Source organism: Misgurnus anguillicaudatus, chromosome 14 (genome assembly GCF_027580225.2).
Source record: "Misgurnus anguillicaudatus chromosome 14, ASM2758022v2, whole genome shotgun sequence".
Taxonomy (NCBI): Eukaryota; Metazoa; Chordata; class Actinopteri; order Cypriniformes; family Cobitidae; genus Misgurnus; species Misgurnus anguillicaudatus.
This window is the reverse complement of record NC_073350.2, coordinates 15207334-15226886: the sequence shown is the minus strand read 5'-3', so window position 1 is coordinate 15226886 and position 19553 is coordinate 15207334. Positions and strand designations below refer to the sequence as shown.

General features: G+C 36.8%; 1 protein-coding gene across 10 annotated transcripts in view; it reads right to left on the bottom strand.

Annotated features, from left to right (window-relative positions):
• mcf2l2 (MCF.2 cell line derived transforming sequence-like 2) overlaps positions 1 to 19553 on the bottom strand; it is a 104956-nt gene that overhangs the window by 55722 nt on the left and 29681 nt on the right. For 9 of the 10 annotated variants that reach the window (XR_012373181.1, XR_012373182.1, XM_055183285.2 and 6 more), the window contains 6 exons: positions 13636 to 13750; positions 13389 to 13479; positions 9141 to 9260; positions 8154 to 8270; positions 1740 to 1889; positions 60 to 184 (listed from right to left, as the gene is read on the bottom strand). Coding sequence is in view for 8 of the 10 variants with exons in the window: in XM_055183285.2 (XP_055039260.2) it covers positions 60 to 184; positions 1740 to 1889; positions 8154 to 8270; positions 9141 to 9260; positions 13389 to 13479; positions 13636 to 13750 (718 nt within the window). In the remaining 2 variants the exon portion in view is untranslated. The remainder of the gene's footprint in view (positions 1 to 59; positions 185 to 1739; positions 1890 to 8153; positions 8271 to 9140; positions 9261 to 13388; positions 13480 to 13635; positions 13751 to 19553) is intronic. The other variant, XM_055183289.2, reaches the window with a different exon arrangement.

Below are 19553 nucleotides of genomic sequence, written 5' to 3'. Positions count from 1 at the left end.
AACAACTGGGAACAAAATAAGTGGTCTGTAAAATAATTTTGTATTTGTATGTTACACACCTCTCAACGGTTGTTTGATTCTCTATCTCATCTGGGTTTAGTACATGGTTCTCAGTTTTGTTGGCTTGGTCTTTGATACAAGATAGCAGAGTATGTCCTTGTTTTACAGCCAATTGAAGTTCATCCTGTGAAGATTATAAATGAAAAGGTTTTGCATGTGGTAAAGCAAAGGTTTTGCATGTCTGAATCCAATTATTTGAATTCACTGAACTCCCCAGAGACATTGAACCAAATTATCTGTTTTAGTTTTAATTAGTTTTTAAACTAAAAAATGATTATTTGCCTTGGCTTATGCAATAAAAAGGGGAATGTAAAACATTAAGGGGCGGTTTCCCAGACAGGGTTTAGGTTACGCCAGTAGGCCTTAGTTATAGACCTTTAGCGTGTTTGCAAACAGAGATGACGATTTTTGTGGGCGGAGCCCAACTGGTGGCAGAAAGTGAATGCTTCTCAATAGCTGTGTGAAGTGTTTTAGCGTTAAACTGTGATTTTTAAGGATCCGGTGTTCTGTAGAAGTCTGTTTCCTCTATATTTCTCTTAAGTGTAATGTTTCTTATAACGTTTTCACCAAGTTACATTTATTTTTTAAATAAATTAAACGTTTAAATGGTTTGGCTACTGATATGTGTGCATGTATGTAATGTATATGTATTGTTCTTTATTGGTAAATCAATTATTTTTACAGTATGAATTGCTGAAGTACTTATAAGAGCAATACTATCATGTATTCTGTATAATATTATTTATTAAATATTTCATAATTTTCCTGTTTTCAATTTCTTCCTTATATTTTTAGCCTACGTGTTTGATCTAAAACTATTATGTTTACATACAAATTAATTTGTATAGGCCTGTTTATATATTATTAACACTTTACATCGTGTGTGTGTGTGTGGGTGGGTGCTATGCATATATTTATTAGTAAACATCATAATTTAAAACAAACAGGAAGAATACATAGGCTAAGATAGAAGGTAAAAAGAAGTAATAGAAAAAAAAAATACGAAAACTTTAATAAATGGTAATAATATTGATATTATGAACTAATTAAAATCTTTAATCTTTCTAAATAAATTATAAACGTAACGTGATAAAAACACTATTAGAGACACATAGAGGGATCAGACTTCGACAGAACACCGGATACCTTCTCTAATTATTTTCTATTCAAATTATTAAAAGATTTTCAGATGATTTCATCACTCCAGTCTGTCCAGTTGAGGGCTTTTATTGCAACCATAAACACCTACGTTTATCTTCAAATGGTGTCTTTGACGACGGTATACTATAAAATGCCACCACATGCCCGCGTGACGTAACTGTGACGTTGACTCGTAAAAGGTCTATATCAGGACAAGTAAGTAGTTTACAAACATAACATAACTGGTGTGCATCTTGAAACAAAACAATGTCACTGATATATGTTAAGATACGGCAGGGCAAAAAAGGCAGCTCAAGCATGCATTTTAGTCTGGGACTAGAATAAAACCTGTCCGGAAAACCACTCCCAAATGGATAAAGCAAGTTGCAATAACACATTTATCCAACAATAAATGGGTTGTTTCAACCTATGGTTGGGTAAAATGCTGGACCTAGAAACTGTCCATGTATGAAGCAAACTCAAGTGTGATATGAATCTCGCTAAGCAAAACCACATCACTGTTTCATATATGACCATACCTTGAGTTTATCGTGTTTTTGGGTGTGTGTGACGAGTAAATCTTTGGTGCACTGCACATCGTTGGGAAGTTCAGTTTCTGCCAGGTCACTTCCAAACTGCTGCAGCATCTGTGCTGTGTTCTTCACCGTTAATGCGAAATTCTCAACCGCCTACGGGCACAACATTCAGACCAATCTCAATAATATGTATGTTTATAACATATAACATGGAACATTTCATCCCAAAACCAAAGCAAACCTTAAGTAATGATCCTAAATGTGCTTAATTTCTTCATGTGAAAAAATAGGGGTTAAATGCGTACACATACAAGGAATTTTTACACAGGACTTGTACATGTGCAATGGAAATTTTATATTAACTTTAACTATTAAATAGTATGCATTTTTTATCGTTAATGTGTGTTGTGTGCATTCTGTGTCTGACAATCAAATGTTGTGAAATAGGAAAGTAACACAGGAAGCAAAGTGGGTCGCTTAGTGGAAAAAAGTGTAATGAGATGCTTTTTTCTTTTCACATAAGAGGGTTTAAGTCCCTTGATGTATATTTAAAGATATCCATAGATGGTAAAACTGCATCTTATTGGTCAGTAAATATAGAAGTAGAAGCAGGGGTATATAAGGGATAAGAGGATAGTTGATCTTTGTCTTATACCATACAGATGCTGCATGTTTGTATGACCTTCTTGCAAGAATAACAATTATTGAATCATTTGAGTTGATTAAAGGGGATCGCACACCGGCCGCGCCGTTCTAAAAAAATTGAACACTAGTTTTCTATGAGTATACGCACACCGGCGCCGCCAGGTGGCGCCTGTCCGCGCCGCCCAGCTGTGACTCAGGAAGTTGCTCAAATCCCTGTCGCGCCACACAGTGCCACTCACATAGTTTAACATTACATAACATCATATGTGTCCCAAATCATTAACAATTAACATGGGCGCTAACGTATATTTTGCATTTTGAAATAGATGCTATCTGACGAAGCTCGCGCTATTTAATGTGCATGTCCGGTTAACAATACCTCTGAGTTGTCCTAGACGCTGAGCTGCGCGGCCAGTGTGCGATCCCCTTTACACAACATATGACAATAAATGATTTTGACTCTGATTTTCATAATATTTACCCTTGGTCATGGTTTTGTTCCCAGTATTTATATCATTACAAGGACAATATAATTCAAGTAGATAAACACAGAAATCCTAAACATTCGCACTGATATTGTAACATTAAATTGTATAGTAACTTTACTTCTGCAGAAAAGGATCATTAAATTAAAGGGATGGTTTATCCAAAAAATTAAAACATTATCATTTTATTTACCCTGATGTAGTTGAACCCCCAATGTCTTTCATTGTTTTTAAGAAAACCCAAACACACACCGCACTCAAAATTGCATACTGTGACAGTGCATACTGAATGAGATGAAGTACCAACTAATTGAATGTTAAAGGGGATATTTTACAAGACTTTTTTAAAATGTAAAATAAATCTTTGGTGTCCCTAGAGTACATGTGAAGTGTTAGCACAAAATTCAATATAGATAATTAATTATAACATGTTAAAATGGCCTCTTTGGGGTGTGTGCAAATGAGTTGATCTCTGCACTAAATGGCAGTGCTGTGGTTGGATAGTGCAGATTAAGGGGCGGCATTATCCCCTGCTAACATCACAAAGGGAGCCATATTTCAATGAGCTATTTTTTCTCTTGCAGAGAATGGTTTACTAAAACTAAGTTACTGGGTTGATCTTTTTCACATTTTCGATGTTGATACAAGCACTGGGGACCCAATTATAGTGCTTAAACATGGAAAAAGTCAGATTTTCATGATATGTTCCCTTTAAAACACTACGTCCTGTATAGTTATATAGTACACATTTGGGTAGTATGAATAGAATTTGGACAAACTACATCTGCCATGTTTATACTTTACATGAAATAGGTCATCATAACCATAGACATAGAAATAACTAGACCACTCATTGGCTGATTTGGTCAGCTGCTGTGATGGATCCATGTGCCACCATATTGGAATTGGCAAAAGTTGCCTGCAAACAAATGAGAGTAAATTAGGGAGCTGAATAGTATGATACAGCTGCAAATAAGTATTTGAACACCTGTCTATCAGCTAGAATTCTGACCCTCAAAGACCTTTTAGTCTGCCTTAAAAATGTCCACCTCCACTCCATTTATTATCCTAAATTAGATGCACCTGCTGTATGAGGTCATTTGTTGCATAAAGACACCTGTCCACCCCATACATTCAGTAAGAATCCAACTACTAACATTGCCAAGACCAAAGAGCTGTCCAAAGACACTAGAGACAAAATTGTACACCTCCACAAGGCTAAAAAAGAGCTATGGGGAAATTGCCAAGCAGCTTGGTGAAAAAAGGTCCACTGTTGGAGCAATCATTAGAAAATGGAAGAAGCAAAACATGACTGTCAATCTCCCTTGGACTGGGGAACCATGCAAGATCTCACCTCGTGGGGTCTCAATGATCCCAAGAAAGGTGAGAAATCAGCCAAGAACTACATGGGAGGAGCTGGTCAATGACCTTAAAAGAGCTGGGACCACCGTTTCCAAGGTTACTGTTGGTAATATACTAAGACGTCATAGTTTGAAATCATACATGGCACGGAAGGTTCCCCTGCCTAAACCAGCACATGTCCAGGCCCGTCTTAAGTTTGCCAATGACCATTTGGACGATCCAGAGGAGTCATGGGAGAGTCATGTGGTCAGATGAGACCAAAATATAACTTTTTGGTCATAATTCCACTAAACGTGTTTGGAGGAAGAAGAATGATGAGTACCATCACAAGAACACCATCACTACTGTGAAGCATAGGGGTGGTAGCATCATGCTTTCGGGGTGTTTTTCTGCACATGGGACAGGGCGACTGCACTGTATTAAGGAGAGGATAACTGGAGCCATGTATTGCGAGATTTTGGTGAACATCCTCCTTCCCTCAGTTAGAGCATTGAAGATGGGTCGAGGCTGGGTCTTCCAACATGACAATGACCCGAAGCACACAGCCAAGATAACCAAGGAGTGTCTCTGTAAGAAGCATATCAAGGTTCTGGCATGGCCATCTCCAGACCTAAACCCAATAGAGAATCTTTGGAAGGAGCTCAAACGCTGTGTTTCTCAGCGACAGGCCAGAAACCTGACTGATCTAGAAAAGATCTGTGTGGAGGAGTGGGACAAAATCCCTCCTGCAGTGTGTGCAAACCTGGTGAAAAACTACAGGAAACGTTTGAACTCTGTAATTGCAAACAAAGGCTAATGTACCAAATATTATCTCAGGTGTTCAAATACTTATTTGCAGCTGTATCATACAAGTAAATAGTTAAAAAAATCATACATTGTGATTTCTGGATTTTTTTTCTCTCACAGTGGACATGCACCTATAATGACAATTTCAGACCCCTCCATGATTTCTAAGTGGGAGAACTTGCAAAATAGCAGGGTGTTCAAATACTTATTTTCCTCACTGTATTTGAGGGAAACCCTTCTCTTCTTTCTCTTTAGGAAACCTTCAATATGTACTTATACAGTATGTGAATAGAGCCACGTTACCGCTTTCTGACATTTTTGAAAATGACGATTCAACAACGCCTCTCCTTCTTCTTTTTCGTTGGGTGACTCATCTAGTCCATAGATTGAACACTTTAAAATATAGGTAATCCGGGAACTTATTCGCATACTATTTTTCGACTACTCACATCGCAGTCCGATGATACTACTGTATATGGTATGGAACAAGAAGCGGACAATTTTAGACACAGTGACGGATTTAAAAAAAAAAGTGTTGCTTGGTGTTTTCTGGTTACTATGCAAGTGGATGGTCCCATAGTAACCAGAAAACCTCTCAAGCTTCAAAATGAAAAAGCAGTTTATAGCAGTTGGTGTTAATGTAGACTAAAAGTTCTCCCTCTCTCTTTATCTCTCATCTCTGCAATGTCTAATTTTAAACCTGAGCGTGTGCGTCTTCTCGCTTCAGATTTAACTGGGTGCACGGTGACATTAAACAACTGATGTGTCATGCAAATGAGCGGTTAAAACCCGGTCGCGCATTTCGTATTTTTGTCAAGGCTTATAAAAAAAAACATTTTGGTCGCAGTCTGGAGCCCTTGGTGACACCCATTGCCTGGTGCCCCAATGCACTCGCCCAATCCCGTCTATAGACTATGGATAATCCAGCCCTGCGTAAAAGGGTTTTGGATTATTTAGGCTTTTCTGTAACTTTAATCGTACAGATCAAATCTAAAGTCACACAGTTTCTTTATGTTACTTGTTAAAAAAGTGATGTAAAGACAACCGGTGTCTTTGTGTTTTTATCTGGGTCTGTTAAAATACTTCAATACTTCACTAAGTTAGCTAACCAGCCAGTGTTGGGTAAGTTACTCAAAAAAAAGTAATTAATTACTAGTTACTAATTACATCTTCAATCATGTAATTAGATTACTTTACAAATGACTCTCTCCAAAAAGTATTTAATTACTTATTACAAATTACTTTCTAATTCATATTAGTACATGATACAAGGATAGGCTTGAAATGGCTGGAAAAAATAATATATAAAAGTACATCAATTATTCTGGTCCCACTTTAGGGTCCAATTCTCTCCTTTAACTAACTTTTGACTCAATATACTCCAACTACTGCTTATTAATAATAAAGAAGTTGTTAATTTTAAGTATTGGTAGAAATGGGGAGGGTTACGGACGTAGAATAAGGTTTTGCATAATCAGGCATTAATATGTGCTACTAAGTATTAATAAACAGCCAACATCTCATTAATATTAATGCTAATAATCAACCAGTTTATAGTGAGAATTGTAATCTAAAACCATGTTAAACCCACTATTGTATTATAGTATTTAGTTACATCAGAAGTAACTGTAATTAGATAACAAGAAAAATAAGAGTAATCCCTTACTTTACTTTTTCAAGGGAAAAGTAATTAAAGCGTAACTAAACCCCTGGTCAGAGCCTGACTCCACCCACTGGCGATACTTGAAAAATGCAAGAAAAGTGGGCAGATCCCAACTGAGATATAGGGGACGAACTAAGCTCGTACCAAGTGTGTGGTGAGATCGTAACAAAGGCGTGGTGAGCTTGAACCTGCTTACGTCACGAGTCATTTTTTGGACCCAAGATCCAATAGGAAAATTCAACTGCAGTAGCCACCGTTCAACCTGAAGAGGGCAGCACTCAGACGTTTTTACACCGTATATTGTAGTATTGAAACACTTTATATCCAAACGTCAAAAAACTTACTAAAATCAATGAATAGCACTAATAAACCATCATTCTTACAGATCAGTTACTAAAAAAAATTGGATTAAGGTTTAGTTACTCTTTAAATTACAGTAACTAATTACTTAGAAACTAGTTACACCCAACACTGCCAGCGACTATACAGTAAGACGGACAATTTAAAATAACTCTAATACGTGTTAACTCTAATACATGTAAACATTGTGAATTCTCATGGCCAACTCTATATCAAAATAATGTTATAATGCTCGAACAAAACCAGAAACAACTGTTTAGTTTTACTTGTGAAAGGTAACTCGTTGGGTGACTCATCTAGTCCATAGATTGAACACTTTAAAATCTAGGTAATCCGGGAACTTTTTCGCATACTATTTTTCGACTACTCACATCGCAGTCCGATGATACTACTGTATATGGTATGGAACAAGAAGCGGACAATTTTAGACGCAGTGACAGATTTAAAAAAAAAAGTGTTGCTTGGTGTTTTCTGGTTACTATGCAAGTGGATGGTCCCAAAGTAACCAGAAAACCTCTCAAGCTTCAAAATGAAAAAGCAGTTTATAGCAGTTGGTGTTAATGTAGACTAAAAGTTCTCCCTCTCTCTTTATCTCTCATCTCTGCAATGTCTAAATGTCTAATTTTAAACCAGAGCGTGTGCGTCTTCTCGCTTCAGATTTAACTGGGCGCATGGTGACATTAAACAATTGATGCGTCATACAAATGAGCGGTTAAAACCCGGTCGCGCATTTCGTATTTTTGTCAAGGCTTATAAAAAAAAACATTTTGGTCGCAGTCTGGAGCCCTTGGTGCCCCCCATTGCCTGGTGCCCCAATGCACTCGCCCAATCCAGTCTATGGATGGACTATGGATAATCCGGCCCTGCGTGTTAAATAAATAACTTCACTTGACTTGTTTCATATATTTTTAGAGTACTAAATAAAAACATTTACTCATGAAACTGCCTAAAACAGAAACAGATAACGTTTACTGAAAGATACACTTCTGCATTTGTGTTCTAAAGAACAAAGAAAGACAATGGGGGTTCAAATGAGTACATAATTATTTTTCTTGTGAACTATCCCTTTAAGGGTTCACTTATTAAAATAAATAACATTGTAAGGGTCTTTCTCACTGTGCGATGATGAATCCATTGACTGTGGCAATAGTCCAGAGATCCCCCCAGATCACAGGTCAGCTGGCCTTTGTCAATGTAGCCATGCAAGTCTGACAGGGAATTTAGCATAACAATCTACAAAGCAGAAAAAGATGAAATTACTAACAATGTATGCATTTCTAATTAAATATGTTTTGGATTATTCAGGCTTTAATCATACAGATCAAATCTAAAGTCACAGAGTTCCTTATGTTACTTGTTAAAAAAAAAGTGATGTAAAGACAACCGGTGTCTTCGTGTTTTTATCTGGGTCTGTTTAAACTGTGTAGGTGTATAGACACAACCACAACCTATCTACACACCATTTTTTTTTACACATTTTTCAACCACAAAAACCCTGACACACAAACATTTATGCTTTTCACAGTGTGCCTTTCACAGAAATGTTATGGTGTCTTAACCCCTACACACTTAAATCCTCATTTACCACATGCAGATGACAATCGCATGCAAAAGATGTGTATATATGTATATATATGTGTGTGTGTGTGTATCTGGTAATTATCACGTTGGGGGGACAAAGATAGGACTTTGTGGGGACATTTGTGAGAAAACAAGCTTATAAATCAATAAATGTGCGTGCATGTGTGTTTGCATTTGTGCCACTGAATACATTGCAATTTCACCACCATGACTTACAATACAAGCAACAATAGTCATTAGCGTACTGTACACTCTCCACAATGCAAAACTCACTGATGTCTTTGTAACAGTGTGCCATGTGTTTACTTCAGTGCTGTAAAAACACAATGGAGACGAGATCATCGGCACACACAATCTGTAGGTTAACACCCTTTCGGACATGCATAATGCAATAGGGCGACAGGGTACGTGTCAATAATTTAGTGAATGAGTGATCATGGTTACAGATGTTTTCGGCGGGGTGCAGTATGCGCAGGATGCACAGGCGCGCTGAAGAGTCCGAGTGGGCGAAATCATGCTTACCGGTACCTTTAATTTAAAATCATCTCGATGTAACCGTAAACTGAAGTCAGCGAAGGTCCTCTGGAAGAAACGTGATGGTTTCAGAACCAACACGAGCTGCAGGTTTCCTGGGAAGGACCTCTTTTGGTCATAAAAACAAGAATACATTAAAAAGATTTTTATATATTTATATATTCACTCAAACAGTTCTGTGCAATTTAGAGGATGTTAGAAACAGTTTTATTACTATTAATTATAGATTGCTATGGTGTTAACTTCAAACATTTATGTGTGAAACCGCACACTGTCAGTAAAAATGGTACAAAAGCTGTCACTGGGCAGTACCCTTTAATAGGTACAGATATGCTCCTTTGAGGTACTAATATGCACTCTTTAAGCACCGTCTTTTGTACCTGTACCTTTTTTCGGACAGTAAAACCCTTTCGATGGCTCAGAAAATAAAACATTTTATTCTGTATTATTATGAATCACAGCAACATACATACAAACTATATGACGTTATATACAGCATTTTCGCGTTGAATAAGCAGATGACGCCCATCCCCTGCATCATTACCATACATAGCAACTTTTGCTTTAGTTTATAGAAATCTGCTGTTTTCTTAAAGGAACATGCCCACATCTTGGGAATTTAGCTTATTCACCGTATCCCCCAGAGTTAGATAAGTCCATACATACCTTTGTCATCTCCGTGCGTGCAAATTGCTTGTATTAGGAGCTGTATGCTAGCTGGAGCCATTCACTTCCAGTTTTTGTGCTAAGCTAAGCTAGCGGGGGCTGCGCCAGACAGAGTTACAGCACGCACGGAGATGAGAAAGGTATGTACGGACTTATCTAATTCTGGGGGATACGGTGAATAAGCTAAATTCCCAAAATGTGGGCATGTTCCTTTAAAGCTGACTTTTAATTTACTTACAAGAAAGACATTTAGTAATTCTTGGTAAATAGCTTGGATTTATATTGACATGTAAGATTAGTTTTGTCACATTAGATTAAGCAAAGTCTATGAGCTACAAGGGTACACATGCAGAAATATAGGCTATAATATATAATTGCATATTTGAATGTAGTTTGTGTTGCTGTTAAAATGCAATTATAAATGATAACAGCATTTTAATAAAGTTATATTCTCACACATACTATAGTTGTGTGTGATTTTGTTGTTGTTGTTTTTAACTAAAGGGGGCACCACTGTAAAAGTCCGAGTAGGGCACCAATTTGACCAGCAGTGACCCTGGTAGACATGTTTGAGCAACTCTTTCTGTAAAATTGGGCTACTGTAATATAGGACAAATTACATTTACTTTTAAGTATAACAATCACTTGTGTCCAAAGCAGATTAAAAAAAAGAGGAAAAAATAAGTGACTTCTCTTTAGTAGATATAATACCAAAAGTGCAAAGTTACACATTTCAAAATAAGTTTTTTTTAAATAGGTTCCTGTCAAGTATTAATAAAACGTGTGTTTTTAGTTATTGTTTCTTTTTATATTATGGGGGTTTGCAGCTGATTGGACACTTTTTGAAGATCATTTCACCAGCAAGCAACAACGAAGGTAAATGAATGCCCTTAAAGACTAGCAAAAAGAGCATTGCAGTAGTCCAGTCTAGAAATTACATGCGCCATGACAAAGAGTTGTGCAGTAAGCTAAGTTAGGTAGGGCCAGATTTTCCTGATGTTGCATAATGCAAATCTGTATGACCTTGCGATGTGATCTGCAAAGGTCAGCTGGTCACCAATGACTACACCTAAATGTCTGGTTGTTGTGCACTTGGAAACTTCGAAATGTTCACCAAACAAGGTAATAAAGTAATAAAGGGTAATAAAGTAACTTGAACAAGAATTTGTCAATGTAATATTTGATCAGATACAGGTCAGATGTTTTGCAATGCGACATCAGCCTGAACAGTCACATCGGAATTCATGCGACTTTTACGTCATTCTAGATTGATATGCGTCACTATTGCCGAAATATGCATCACTGGCACGTTTGTAAAACCACTTCAAAACATTCAAGACATTAAATATTAAGCTTCTGTTGCAGATCGCCTTAAACACTCTTAGAAAGGATGTGCTAATTTTTTACACATTTTTGTGCGTTAAGCTTTTAATGCATTATGTGTACTTTTGTGTTAAAATCTAACACAAGTTCTGTTTAAAGTAACACAAAATATGTTGTTTCAATAATAACACAGAGATAGGTGGATTATGGGACAAAGCATTTAGTTAATGTGTGCAATGTAACCCGTAAATCAATAAAAACCCCAGGTGGTGCTGATAACCAGGATTTAACCCCTCCTTTTCCAAAAATTCCTTCACCCTGACCCTCCTCCCTTCCTCTAGGTTCAGATCACTAAAAGTATCATGTATAAAGTGATGCTACTAAGGTTTCAACTTTATGTTTGGTATCAAACAAGCCTGAACTTGAATCCTCAGTTTTTAGTGTGAATGAAGAATACTTCAGCTTAAAAAGGTCATATTATGTACCATTAGATACAGATATGTATAGATTGGGTATCAATATGTACCCTTTTTGAAAGGATACCGCCCAAGTGACAACACAAAATGATAATAACACAGAGATATCTATTGAAACACATTTAGCATTTGCTAACACTGATTGTGTTGTTTTTAACACCATTGTTTTTAGAGCGTACAAGTTAAATATCATATAATTATAAGAAGTAAAATAAAAAAAATATTTTTTTTTATTTTTGAGTTGGGTGGACTTTATATTCATTGTGAATCAGTTTACTGCTTTTACAATGTATATTTTGTCCTGTTGGAGTTTGACTGCTGTGATCACTGTCAGAATTTATGTAGTTTAGTAAATGTTGGCCTTAAATTGAGATGAGTGAACAATGACTGAAATGTGAACAAAGGAACTTTGCGGGCTCTATCTTACACCCGTCGCAATGCAGCGCAATGCACGATGCAAGTGTCTTTTGCTATTTTTCACCCTGCGCAATTATCATTTTACGTTTAGCGCCACGTTGTTTAAATAGCAAGTGCATTTGCGCCCCCTTTTGTGCCCATGGGCGTTCTGGTCTGAAAACGAGGCGTGTTCAGGCGCATTGTTGGCGCGTTGCTATTTTGAGGCAACTAAAATAGACTACACTATTGACCAATAAAAACCTGGTCTAAAGTCTAAAGTCAATGCCGCAATATGTTTTTTGTTATTTAAAGAGCGCATTAGTAATATGCGCCTATAAACGGGACGACAACGCAGGTTTGCTTATCACACACATGAATGCGCAGCAGCACAAACACATTTTTAAATATGAAATATTGAAGGATCGAATGTAAAAGATTATTATTGAGTCTCTTGGACATAAATGAGGACTAATTATGAGACATTAGAAGGCACAAAGAGCTGCTTCACCTGTAGCCTGGTAAGTAAATAAATGCTTTGCTTTAAACAAATGCATCTGTTTTTAAAAAAAAATTTAAATGCTACCTCACGGATTTATTGTATATGATGAATCTGTACCTGGGGATATGGTGAGATGAGAAACATTTTAAGTAATGCTTAAAAAAACGCTGTCCAAGTGCTGAAACGTGCGGAGAGCCGTTTGTAAATTCTTTATCGCTGTTCGTTACAAATAAAGTACCTTTTCTTACATACATGTAAATTATTTTTGATGATATTGGATAGCCATACACAAAGCAATTAAAAGCCTGCTTTTTTACTTCCATGACTAAAAGAAAACGGGTTTTAAAGGTTTTAATAAAAAAATAACAATTTCAATACAAGTGAAAAACAACACAATTATTTAACAATAATCTTAAACTGGGAATCTTCTTCCTCCGCTTAGTTTTTCAGTTTACAAAGTCCGTCATCTAAATAGGGATGAGACATAGTGGCAGCGCAACAGGCTTTTAAAGGGGATGAGAGCTGAGACTCTCATTGGTTTATTGCACGTTACGCCAAAATACTACTCATTAAAAAAATAGGACCAACCCTTTTCGACCATGCGCTCGGCGCATAAACCATTTTTCCCGTTGTTAAATTAGCAAAAGTGGATTCGGACACGCCCGTTTAGACGTTGCGCTGTGCGCTTTAGACAATGCGCTTAGATCAGTAAAATAGGGCCCTGCGTTCTCCTTAACTTTGTATCTCATTTTCAGATACGCATCATTTTTCTCACTAACAAAGCAGATGTTTCACAGGTACTGTGTGGTTTGACACATTTAAAAACAACTCAGTGCGTCATCATCAATCTTTAAACATCATCAAGCCAATACAAACCGCTATTCGAGTCAGAGAAGCTATTGCTGAATTCCACTTGTCTTTCCGGCGGTCCAGGATTATGACAAAACCAATGCTAGCTGCATCCATGCTAATGGAGAAAATGAAGAAATACAGAAGCATTTAAGAATGTAAAGGTCAGGCAACGATAAAGCCAATCTGTAAAACTGATCTAAAAGCCTTTGCTAAATATTTTGCAAGTTATTCATGATTTTAAAGATAATAAGAGGAATACGTGAGGTTTTACCTTGGTATGCTGGTCAGGTATGTGACGACGTTAACAAAGTCCTCGTCTGACACTTCGTTAAAGCTTGAGAACTCTGGGAAGGTGATGATAGGTGATCCATCTTTTCCTCGACCTCCTGTGGAAACATGATGTGCAATGGATTATTATAAAAGCAGCCCTGTTTTGTTTCTACTCCCACGGCCCCATAAACAAGGCACATGTAGCTTTTCAAACAACAATCTTTTTTATTATATTAACTGCTATTGAACTACTTGATAGATCCACTCGCTAATCACTTTCATTATATTAACATTAAACAGAAAAAAAGGAAGTCATATAGGTTTTGAATAATTATGAATTATGACATACTTTGATATGATATATTTTTTAGTTTTAGGTGAACTATTTCTTTAAGGCTGCTATTGGTTAAGTTCAGAACTTTAGACAATAATTTGTCTTTAGCAAACTACAGCAGTGTGAAGTCTTTTAGCCCAGATCGCATGTAAAAAACTGTCACATACTGTGTCTTCAATTCACATACAATAGTGTCATCTTATACCTATTCTGATTGGTTGAAAAATGTTCCACGGGTGTTGATTATTTTTCTGTAAACCACACACCTAACCTGTCAGATGTCTTAAAATAACCCCCAGAGCAATGGTATAAGTGGGAATAATTGACTTCGGTTCTTTGAATTATAATGGGTGTGCATTATTACTCTTTAAAAAAAAATCCTTTTTTTCAACATCTGCCAAATGAGCTACAGATATAAATATTAGCATTAAGAGACAAAAGAAATTCTTTACATTTCTGATGTTTACAAAGATAAGAACGATAACTGCTTTTAACCACAAGAGGGCCACAAAGAATTAGAGATCTCCGGTAAGACCTCAGATCTCTGTCAATAATAAACTACACTGTTTGACTACATATTGTTTTAAAATTATTATTAATGATAAAATAAGAGCTTTAATGAAACGTCGTTAAAACAATTAAAGTTCGCCTTTTTATTTAGTTTGTTTAAAAAACACACAATGCAATTTTCAAAATGACTCTACGGTATATATTTACATCATTTAATTAATATTAATATTTATATGAAGAGTTCAGATCCAAAACTATCTAAGTGCGTCTGACATGCTTTCAATTCAATTTTATTTATATAGCGCTTTTCACAATTGTTTAATTGTTCCAAAGCAACTTTACATTAATAAAAAGAAGAGAAAACAAAAAATCATAGGACAACAAAGTAGCAAAGTACTAATAATTCGTACTAGTGAGCGGAGTAATAATGCAATGTATATGTAACATAACATAATTCTCCCAAGGTGTTGAGAAAACCCTGTTTGGAAAAGTACTTGGGAGAAAAAAACTGCCACATACTGGTTGTATCCAGATTCAAGTACGCACAAGTGACACAAGTTTGAATGTGATCCATGGTTGTTTTGCATGTCGTCGATCACCTAATTCATCTTTCACACACTTAAAGGGCAAGTGTACAAAGTAGACATAGCGTTTAGCTGATTCTGCCAACAAAGCAGTATTTCTGAATGGCCTGAGCCCGGGATGAGCATATAATACGAGCCGAGAGAATTCAGTATCATTATGTCATTATTGACGAAGATGGCATTTAGTGGCTTTTGCATACTTTGCTATTATATAAATATCAAGTATGAAGCTGTCAACTATTTGACAATGGTTCATTTTAATCAAGATGTCCTTTACTATCCCTGTTAGCCTTTTATCTTCATCTTTTCAAAATTCTTGTCATGCATTGTTCTCATTCCTAAAGGGAATTTAGAATTTATTTATATATTTAGAATTATTTAGATTTATTTGTCTGCTGTATTTTGAGGTCACATGCCAATTCATTTTTAAAACTTTACAAGTCTCTAGAAACAACAGAAAGAGTGTGAGTGTTTTCGTTTTTGTCTCAAACCACATCCTGTGTCCTTACTGGCACGTTTGCATTTTAACCCTAAGGTGTCTTAATTATTTAATTTGCATGTTCAACTTTATCATCATTGTGCACGTCACCAAACTGATAAATAAACTAAAATTAAATTAGATTTTTAACTATGTTCATTCTTACTTTCTAGATTGTTGATTCTATTACTGTTAAGTTTTACAGTTCGTTTCAATCATCCATGAATGTGTGATACAGGGTTCAAATTCAAGGACCTTTCAAGGACTTTCCAGGTCAAATTCAATGACTAAATGTGGGGACACATTTCAAGTGAGAACAAGGTTATATTGCGTTATCTTTTAAGATACATTGTTACTGTTCTCTTTCGAGGGAACTCGCGCTGTGTCACTGCGGTGACACTTTGGGGGATGCCTCCAGGGGTAAGTCCGTCTGAATGTGTATATCAAATTCAATCAATGGTGAGGCTTAACAACAAAGACAGGGTATTTCACTATCTGAAATATTGCCAAAGACAGCATTACAGGGACGCAGAAAGTATTGCAAGGGAGCAGTTACATACGTAACCCGAGATGTTTTCATGCGTGAAACACAACTATGCAAAAAAGCATTTTGGTATGAATCAACATTTGCATACAGAAGATATAAACATTTGAAGCGAACAGTTTAGCACGTGTGCTTAAAAAGTCTAGAATTTTGATGATATTAACCTACACTACACAGGGAATAATAAGGATTTTTCCCAGAAAACTTCTTGCATAAAATAGATTCAAGCACTTTAAATGACCTGTATCTATGCATGTATATTTTCAAAAACTTCCCAGGGCCTTAAATTTTTTCCCCAGATTCACAAACTTTCAAGGATTTCAAGGACCAGTGGGAACCCTGGGGATAATATGCATATAAAAATAGCAATGGCTGATTGGTTGTAATGAATGCTGGAATCTTGCCCTGCAAATTACAGAGGCCTAATGGACTGCACCATGCTTGCTTAAAAAGCACCACTCAGGACAAGAGAATCCAGCTAAATAGGTTTCAAAAGTAGGGATTGTTTTTCAACATTATGTAACGCTTGCAGTTCTGATGGCTGGTGCAGGTTTCCTGGCAGACGAGGAGATGGGGAGAGAGCTGGGTCAGGCCTCAGGAGATCTGACTGGGGTGGAAAGGAATGAAAATGCTCTCCAAGAAGCGAGTTTGTGGATGATGATGTTTGATATCTTCCCACCCATTTACATCAGTTCAGTATGTTCACGTTTCCTAACATGCTTTCTTTATGTAAATTCTTGTGATTTGAAATACCAATTTAAGTTCCTGTGCATACCTCAAGCAAGGATGTTTTTGCAGACAGCTATCACAGGTGTTAGGGGTTGCGTTTGTAAACTATCTTTGTAATTTGCATCTGTGAAATATTAAGCATGACAGTGGCGGAGCCTAGTGGTTAAAAAATGTAACTGATAACCAATACGCTTCTTATCCAATATGGAGTTAGTCAAGAAATGTAACACATACATAAGAACATCCCAGCAAGCAATTTTGCATTTAAAAAATGTCCAATAGCTGTCCAAACACAGCCCTGACGTCTATGTAAATTTTGGGCTGTCAGTGAAAATGTAATAGACATCTACACTCACCTAAAGGATTATTAGGAACACCATACTAATACTGTGTTTGACCCCTTTTCCCCTTTAGAACTGCCTTAATTCTACATGGCATCGATTCAACAAGGTGCTGAAAGCATTCTTTAGAAATGTTGGCCCATATTGGTAGGACAGCATCTTGCAGTTGATGGAGATTTGTGAGATGCACATCCAGGACAAGAAGCTCCCGTTCCACCACATCCCATGCTCTAGTGGGTTGAGATCTGGTGACTGTGGGGGCCATTTTAGTACAGTGAACTCAAGAAACCAATTTGAAATGATTCAAGCTTTTTGACATGGTGCATTATCCTGCTGGAAGTAGCCATCAGAGGATGGGTACATGGTGGTCATAAAGGGATGCTCAGGTAGGCCATGGCATTTAAACAATGCCCAATTGGCAATAAGGGGCCTAAAGTGTGCCAAGAAAACATCCCCCACACCATTACACCATTGCATAAATGAGAAATTGAACAGGTGTTGCTAATAATCCTTTAGGTGAGTGTATAGCCCAAAAGTAAATTTAAAAAAGTAAACAAAAGGATTAATTTCTTTGCTATATGGCATAGTGAACTTGGGTTCACAAGAATCGGTGGATACAAAATGACAGGCTTGGAGAATGGATGTTCATGAGGACATTAAAATAAGTGATTGGAAGGAGGCATGTAAAGAAACAGATTTAAACAATAAGTGCACAATTGAAATTGTTGCAATATAAATGGCTAATGCGGACCTATGTAACTCCAGTAATTTTGCAAAAATTTCCTGACCTGTGTCAAAGGTCTAACAATGCTACACCTTTGTATTTGAGAGTGCGACTATATAGAGCAATTCTGGAAAGGTGTAAAGGTCATGGCAGAGAAAATTTTAGACATTTAAATATCTTAAGCACCCTTGACTTTTATATTTCATTTGTACCCTGTGGAAGTTAAACTTAAAAAAATTTAAATCGTTTTTTTGGATGTGCTTATTAAAAGCTTTCAATGCTCCTGAAATAAGACGCTGGCTTAAAGAAATTTCATTAACCATGTCAATGGAAAAAGTATGTTACATTCTGAAAGATAAATATAAAAATTTGAGGAGATATGAAGTCCTTTTGTACAATTTCTTACAATGGAGGAATTTAATGTTTAAAGGCATTGAGTGTAAAACATTGTAATATGTGAATTTGGCAGTGGCGGCTCGTGAATATATGTGTTCGGAGTGTCATGTGTGTTGCTCGTGTTTTCAAAATATGTGTCTGTTGCTTCATGTGAACCATGTGCATCACGTGTTTTGTCAAAATAAGTGCCTGCTTAACAACTGGCAAACGTGAGCGTCTCTTTTATCATAAACCCTTTAGACACGTCTGCGGCACTTAATTTGACAAGACACATGATGCACACAGGATCACTCGATGTGCAGAACACATATTTTGAAATTACGAACCAAACACATGACAGGCTACATAAATGTTGTGACAAACTTCACATCGAGCACCCTCAAAAAAAGAAGTCCCCGGCCGCCACTGGAATTGGGTCAGTGTTTTTAATACTGAAAAAAATATAACATTTATATAATCAAAAGGTACTAAACACAATGTTTTACCCCTTTCCTGACTTCTGGGGGGAACACACGGTGAACAGCGCTATTTTTAGCCTTTCATTGATAAAACTAAAGCGGCTGATCTCCGCAGTTTCATATTGCAAGCGTGTGAAAGTTGCGCAATTCTATTTCATCAATTGCGCTGAAAATTCAGAGAAAGCTCTAAGATATACATGTACAAAACACTGTGCAGCATGTTTACTTAAATACAAGCAGCGGACTCCGACATAATATTAGTTTGCGTCCATATAAACTCATCATTACTCCCGCTCACGTTTAAATGACAGCGGAGAGACTCGCCCAAAGTCTCGACAGACCACCCCCTCACAGTATTCATGACAGAAGCGGTCGAAAGTGGACAAAAGAGACGGATTTAAATACCAGGTGTAAACATAATGTGTCTCTCTCGTCCACCCAAGTGTAAACGGCCCCAATGATCCAGTCACAGCCAGCGCGGTCTCCTCTCCCTCCTTCATTTTACAGTCCAATGGTGGCTAGAACGTTTCCAGGTCAATACGGAATTGATTTATTTGCGTTATTTTAACACCCCTAATATATATATATGTATATATGAAGAGTTTGGTTCCAAAACGCGATAAACGCTATTTTTGAAAAAAATGAGTTACTGCCAAAATCAGTATTATATCAGGTCAGTAGTTAAAAGTAAATTCTTAATTTTACGCAAAATCCAATATCTGCAGTGTTATTCTGTCATCTTTTCTCCCTTTTTTCCCAAAATGCGATAAACGCCACTCCTCCTTTTTTACAGATCGCAATAAATCCGCTCCAGATATTAC